General features: G+C 38.7%; 1 protein-coding gene across 1 annotated transcript; it reads right to left on the bottom strand.

The window, feature by feature from the left end:
- Nucleotides 1–3487: 3487 nt before the first annotated feature.
- On the bottom strand, nt 3488–6036 carry LOC126625311 (uncharacterized). Its single transcript, XM_050294395.1, has 2 exons — nt 5748–6036; nt 3488–4658 (listed from the first exon to the last, which is right to left on the bottom strand). Exons 1-2 carry the CDS (start codon nt 5863–5865, stop codon nt 3595–3597), a joined length of 1182 nt encoding a protein of 393 aa, XP_050150352.1. The 5' UTR covers nt 5866–6036; the 3' UTR covers nt 3488–3594.
- Nucleotides 6037–7579: the final 1543 nt, after the last annotated feature.

Raw genomic sequence — 7579 nt, 5'->3', positions numbered from 1 at the left:
GAACAAGTCTGCTAAATTTTCATTGGAACGGATTTGTCTGACTTCAAGAACTTTAGCCTTCTGAAGCTCATGTGCGCTGAAAAATCTTGGAGATATGTGTTTAGTCTTATCACCTTTGATAAATCCTTCCTTCATTTGGGCGACACAGGCTGCATTATCTTCATGGATGACAGTTGGAGTGTTTGTCTTTGAAGGTAGACCACATGAATTCCGGATGTGATGGATCATTGATCTTAACCAAGAACATTCACGACTTGCTTCATGTAAAGCAATTATTTCCGAATGATTGGAAGATGTTGCAACTAGCGTTTGCTTTGTTGATCGCCATGAAATTGCAGTATCTCCATTAGTGAACACATATCCATTTTGTGAGCGGGCTTTATGCGGATCGGAGAGAAAACCAGCATCTGCGTATCCAACAAGGATTTGTTCATTTGTGGGCTTGTCTGAGTAGAAGAGACCCATATCTGTTGTCCCACGAAGGTATCGTAGAACATCTTTGACTCCCTTCCAATGACGAATTGTTGGAGCAGAGCTGTACCTGGCTAACAAGTTAACTGAAAAAGCTATATCTGGTCTAGTACATTGTGCTAAATACAATAAAGCACCTATTGCGCTCAAATATGGTACTTCTGGACCAAGGACCAGTTCATCATCTTCTTTTGGACGAAATGGATCTTTCTTAATGTCCAAAGAACGAACGACCATTGGGGTGCTAAGTGGATAAGCCTTGTCCATGCCAAATCGCTTCAGTATTTTTTCAATGTAAGCTGATTGATGGACCAAAATTCCACTAACACAATGCTCGATCTGCAGGCCTAGACAATATTTGGTTTTCCCAAGGTCTTTCATTTCAAATTCGTTTTTCAGATATTCAGCAGTTTTGTTGAGCTCTTCGGGGGTTCCAACTAGGTTCATATCATCGACATATACTGCCACTATAGCAAATCCAGTATTTGATTTCTTAATAAACACACAAGGGCAGATGACATTGTTGGCATATCCTTCTTTAATCAAATACTCACTGAGACGATTATACCACATTCGCCCAGATTGTTTCAGCCCATATAGTGATCGCCTTAATTTGATTGAGAACATACCCCGTGGTTTGTTAGTTGCTTCAGGCAACTTAAGTCCTTCTGGGACTTTCATATATATGTCAGTATCTAATTCTCCATATAGATACGCGGTGATGACATCCATAAGTCGCATGTCAAGTTTTTCTGAAATCACCAAACTTATTAAGTAACGAAACGTAATTGCATCCATTACAGGAGAGTATGTCTCTTCATAATCAACTCCAGGTCTTTGTGAAAAACCTTGTGCAACGAGTCGTGCTTTATATCTTGCAATCTCGTTTTTCTCGTTGCGTTTCCTTGTGAATACCCATTTATAACCTACGGGGTTCACACCAGGCGGGGTTTGGACTACTGGTCCAAAAACACTTCGTCTTTCCAAGGATTTTAATTCTGCCTGGATTGCATCTTTCCACTTAGGCCAATCTTGTCTCTGTTTGCATTCATCAACAGAGCGGGGCTCAATATCATCACTTAATATGATTTCAGTGGCTATTGCAAATGCAAACATGTCATTGATGATTATTTCATTTCGATCCCACAATTCATTAGTACATGCATAATTTATGGATATTTCTTTGCTTTCATGTACTTCTGTCTCTTCAGGGACATATGTCTCATCAAGGACATTTTCTTTTTCTGGAAGTACAGAGTCACGAATTGTGGATTTATCATTCAATTCCTTTTCTTGAATGATATCATTTGGGTTCAATTGGGCCCTCATCTTTCTCTTTCGAGGAGCTGAATCTTTTGAACCTGGGGGTCTACCACGCTTCAGGCGTGCACTGGATGAATCATTCGCTGCCACTTTATTTTGTCCAACAGGGACATCAATTCTTGCAGGTGCGTTTGCAGCCGGTATATATGACTGTGTCACTTTCGAAGCATCATTAAATGCATCTGGCATTTGATTAGCAATGCCTTGAAGATGAACGATTCTTTTCACTTCGTTTTCACATTGAGTGCTTCTTGGATCAAAATGAGATAAGGTGGGAACAACCCATGTTAGCTCTTGTCGTTCTTCTAGAACGGTCTTTTCTCCCCCTAACGACGGGAAAATTGTCTCATCAAAATGACAATCAGCAAAACGAGCTGTAAACACATCACCAGTCAAAGGTTCCAAATATCTAATGATAGATGGTGAATCAAAACCCACATAAATTCCCAATTTGCGCTGAGGTCCCATTTTAGTTCGTTGTGGTGGTGCAATAGGCACATAAGCAGCACAACCAAAAACTCGTAAATGTGAAATATTTGGCTGATGTCCAAACACGAGTTGTATTGATGAGTATTGGTGGTTGGCTATGGGTCTCAATCTAACCAATGATGCAGCATGTAATATGGCATGTCCCCATGTATAAACTGGCAATTTCGTTTTCATGAGCAGAGTGCGGGCTATTAATTGAAGCCGCTTGATAAATGCCTCTGCTAAACCATTTTGAGTATGGACATGAGGAACAGGGTGTTCAACATTAATGCCCAGTGCCATACAGTAATCATCAAAGGTTTGAGACGTAAATTCACCAGCGTTATCAAGTCGAATGGACTTAATGGGATGATCTGGGAACTGTGCTCGCAACTTAATTATCTGAGCAAGAAGTCTCGCAAAAGCTACATTTCGAGTAGACAATAGGCAAACATGTGACCATCGGGTAGATGCATCAACCAAAACCATAAAATATCGAAATGGTCCACAAGGTGGTTGAATAGGTCCACAAATATCCCCTTGAATTCTTTGCAAAAATGATGGGGATTCATCATCAACCTTTAGTTGTGATGGTCTAATTACCAACTTCCCTTGGGAACAAGCCTTGCAAGGATTATCATTCGGGACATTAATGTGTCTGCTCAGTAATGGATGTCCATTAGAGTTGGTAATGATTCTACGCATCATGGTGGATCCTGGATGACCTAGACGGTCATGCCAAAGCATGTAAACCTTTGAATCAATGAACTTCTGGTTCATGACAGTATATGCCTCAACTGTCTTTATGTATGTACAATACAATCCACTCGATAAACCATGCAACTTCTCCAATATACGCTTCTGGGTATCGTTGGAGGTAATGCATAAATATTCCACATTTTCTACACTTTTCGTTTCAAGGTGGTATCCATTTAAACGTATGTCTTTAAAACTCAACAAATTTCGAATGGACCGAGTAGCATATAATGCATTCTTTATAGACAATATTGTTCCATTTGGTAACATAATCTGGGCTTTTCCTGAGCCTTCAATTACATCTGATGGTCCTGATATTGTTGTTACCTTTACTTTTGCAAGTACCAAATTCGAGAAATACTTTCGGTCTCGAAGTATTGAATGCGTGGTTGCGCTATCTGCAAGACAAAAGTCTCCGCCATTGATCTTGTTTTGAGAATAACCATAATTTTTATCCATGATCTCTGAGTAAAGAAAAAGCAATTTATTCATACTGGAATACTACTTTTATTGAATTGAAAATGCGAGCATTAAACCACAGGTACAAATAACATGAGTACATTAAACATAAATAATTCAATCGGACCCATAAACTTCATTCCCTCTTTCATTAATAAAGTCTGTAGCATCCAGGTGGGTTGTGTTTAACTGTCCTGATAAATTGGTCACTGGATCAGGGGTTTCCATTGGTTTAGCCTGGTCAAGGAAATTGATCTCGACACCCTTCTCCTTGAAGGAGGCTTGATATAGTTCCACCAGATGCTTTGGGGTGCGACAAGTACGCGCCCAATGTCCGTTGCCACCACACCTATGGCAACCTCCTTCATGATTTCTAGGAGTGTTCACATGAGCTTTTCCTTTCTGGCGATTGGTATTTTTAAAGCTCGGGCCTGGATTATACCTTGGAACCTGGTTGTGAAACTGGACACCATGGTTCTTGCTTTTTCCTTTCCACCGACCTTGCTTGTGACCACGTCCTCGTTTGTAATTATTGCCACGGGAGGATATGGTATTTCTTTCAAGGGACGCAACATTCACTTCTGGGAACGGTGCTGATCCAGTAGGTCGGGAATTATGGTTTTTCATGAGAAGCTCATTGTTCTGTTCAGCCACCAAGAGCACAGATATCAGCTGGTTGTATTCAGTGAAGCCTCGCGCTCTATACTGTTGTTGCAGTACCATGTTAGAGGCGTGGAATGTGCTGAAAGTCTTTTCCAATAACATCTCCTCAGTGATAGTATCCCCACAGAGTTTCATCTGAGAGGTAATTCTGAACAACGCCGAATTGTACTCAGCCACTGATTTGAAATCCTGGATCCTTAGGTGAGTCCAGTCATAGCGAGCTTTTGGAAGAATCACCGTTGTCTGGTGATTGTATCTGCTTCTCAAGGCATTCCAAAGGGCTAACGGATCTTCAACCGTTAAGTACTCGCTCTTTAGTGCCTCATCAAGATGGCGACGAATAAAAATCATGGCCTTTGCTCGATCTTGAGAGGATGAACTGCTTTCTTCCTTGATGGTATCTCCAAGATTTGCTGCTTCCAGATGGATCTTGGTATCCAGTACCCATGTAAGGTAATTCTTTCCAGTAATGTCCAGGGCAGCAAAATCAAGCTTTGCCAAGTTTGCCATTTTCTTTTCTGAAAGAAAAATGAGGTGTGTAAGAACTTGCAGTAATATGTGTACTGGAGAAATATATTGTTAGAACTTCTGGTTCTTACAAATTTTTTTTTGATCTTCAGGCCAAAATGATAAGTACTCGAAACTTCAGGCTCGAGATTTACACAATTAATGAGAAGGGCAATTGTACCGCACCATTCTCATCGAAATAAGTATAGGATGGGTGATTATCCCGCACTACTTTAAACAGCAGGAAAATTTAAATATGTAGAGCAAGGTGGACGATTATACCGCACCACCTAAAATTGCGATAAAATTTAAATATGCAAAGCAGGGTGGACGATTATACCGCACCACCTAAAATTGCAATAAAATTAAATATGCAAAGCAGGGTGGACGATTATACCGCACCACCTAAAATTGCAATAAAATTAAATATGCAAAGCAGGGTGGACGATTATACCGCACCACCTAAAATTGCAATAAAATTAAATATGCAAAGCAGGATGGACGATTATACCGCACCACCTAAAATTGCAATAAAATTAAATATGCAAAGCAGGATGGGTGATTATTTCACACCACCTAAAATTGCGATAAAATTAAATATGTAAAGCAGAGTGGGTGATTATTTCACACCACCTAGAATTGCGATAAAATTAAAGATGTAAAGCAGGGTGGGTGATTATTTCACACCACCTAAAATTGCGATAAAATTAAATAACGGGAAAATTTAAATATGCAGGATAGAGCGGGCGATTATACCGCTCCACTTAAAATTTGCAGTAAAATTAGATCTGCAGTCCAAGATAGGCGATAGAACCGCACAATCTTGGATTGCATAAATAATCAGTGGGTTAGTAGTCAATATCTACACCAAACAAGAAATCAAAGATATAAGTGACAGTTAGTTGGAGAACTAGAAGTAAACATGGTGCAAACAGTTCTTCGCGAGGGTATACCCAGCAATTGAGGGAGAGGAAGAAGAAGAACAGAAAAAACCTTAGAGGAAACATTTTTTTTTTTTTTCAGTGAAAGGAAATGAGAAAAAGATTAGAGAGTCGTGCTGATAACGTGTTATAAATAGGCAAAATTTATAGAGAGATAACCTTTACTCGGTGAAGGAACGAAGCAGTTGCAGAGTAATATACCGACACAAGCTGTTCCAGAGGAAGTAATGTATATTATTGCTATTAGATATATTTCTCTTTTCTTTCTTCTTCTCATTCACTCATCTTTGCACAATTGAATTGCTCTATTTATAGAGCTACTTCAATGGAAAATTACAAAACATTACTATTTAGCTTATGAGTATATAGTACACATGTGATACTTTACTATACACATTACTATACACATGTGGGCAAACATACCCATCATTTACAACAATTTTGGCCTAATAAAATTCGAAGAATTGTTTGCTTCAGAATCTTATTTGTCAAGCATGTCAATGATTGAAAGTTTTAAAGGTTCATGGCATGCTGAAAGTTGCAATATGATCAATGTTTTTGAGATGTAATTGGATGAGTGGGACACAACAAATTTGTCTTAATCATTCAATAACTGTTGAAAATTCAAGGTTTTGATTGATCAATTTGTATCAGTAGCCATAACAATAAGGTTATATCCCCAAATAAAGGTGTAACTAATCCATATTGGTTCGATTACTGATAGATTAGTGGAAGTGCATGAGCTGTGAAAGTTAATTGCCAAACGAAGGTGGATGGCTTTCATGTTATACCATTACTTATGCAACTTATATATTTTGCACTGATACTGATTAAACTTGAATGCCAAACAAAGGTTGAGTTGTTTCAGTTATACATAATATAGAGTCTTGAATGCTTATTTTGTTTGAAAATCTTTCAGTAATTAGCTCCCTGAATTCAATTCAAACACTCAATGGAACCAATTATAAGAAGTGGAGGCAAGATATTGAAATAGCTCTAGGACTCATAGATTTCAATCTAGCTCTAAGAGAGAATGAACCAACCAAGCCCGCTAATGATGCAACTGCAGCCAAGAAGAATGAATATAAAAAATGGGTTAAGGCTAACAAAATGGCGCTGCTGGTAATCAAAAGGTCAATGCCTGACTTGGTTCGAGGGGCAATCACTGAGTCAAATAATGCTAAGGCATATCTTGACTCCATCAAAGTCAAGTTCAAGGAATCTGAAAAAGTTGAAACTGGAACCCTTATGAACACCCTAATTACCACTAAGTACCTGGGTGGTGATGTGAGAGAGCACATCCTCTCAATGGTTGATGTAGCTGCTAAGCTTAATGCACTTAACATTAAGATAGATGATCCTTTACTAGTTTATCTCGCCTAAAATTCTTTACCCCCTGAATACTCTCAGTTGAACAGTACTTATATAGCTTAGAAAGAAAAATGGGACTTAAATGAACTAATTGTCATCTGTGTGCATGAAGAGCAAAATATTCGGCAAGATAAAGGCAAGAAACAAGTCAATGCAATGCAGAATGTTAACCTTACAAATCCTCCCAATGAGAAAGACAATCCTTCATAGAGAAATCACAATAGGGCTGCTGGAAGGGTGAATAGGGTCAATAATCATCGGAGGGTGCATAGGGATGTTGGAATGAAGTATTTCTTCTGCAAGAAGGTTAGACATCAGAAGAAAGAAGGTATAAGCATTAGAAAGAGAACAAGAAAATCAAAGGTACAATACATAGAATTTTAGTTTGTTTTGAATCGAATTTAGTTGAGATATCTTATGACACTTGGTGGCTTGATACTGGTGCTACAATTCATGTAACAAATTCATTGCAGGGGTACGTTAGTAAGGGGTGCCAAACAAAGATGAGGTGTCAGTGTTCGTGTGGGCAATGAAGCTAGAGTTGCAATTAAGTTCATTGGAGTAGTTAGGCTTGAATTATTTTCTGGTTTTTTGCTAGATTTGGTTGATGTTGCTTATAT

The sequence above is a fragment of the Malus sylvestris genome, chromosome 6 (genome assembly GCF_916048215.2).
Source record: "Malus sylvestris chromosome 6, drMalSylv7.2, whole genome shotgun sequence".
Classification (NCBI taxonomy): domain Eukaryota; kingdom Viridiplantae; phylum Streptophyta; class Magnoliopsida; order Rosales; family Rosaceae; genus Malus; species Malus sylvestris.
This window is presented reverse-complemented; position numbering and strand designations above follow the sequence as displayed.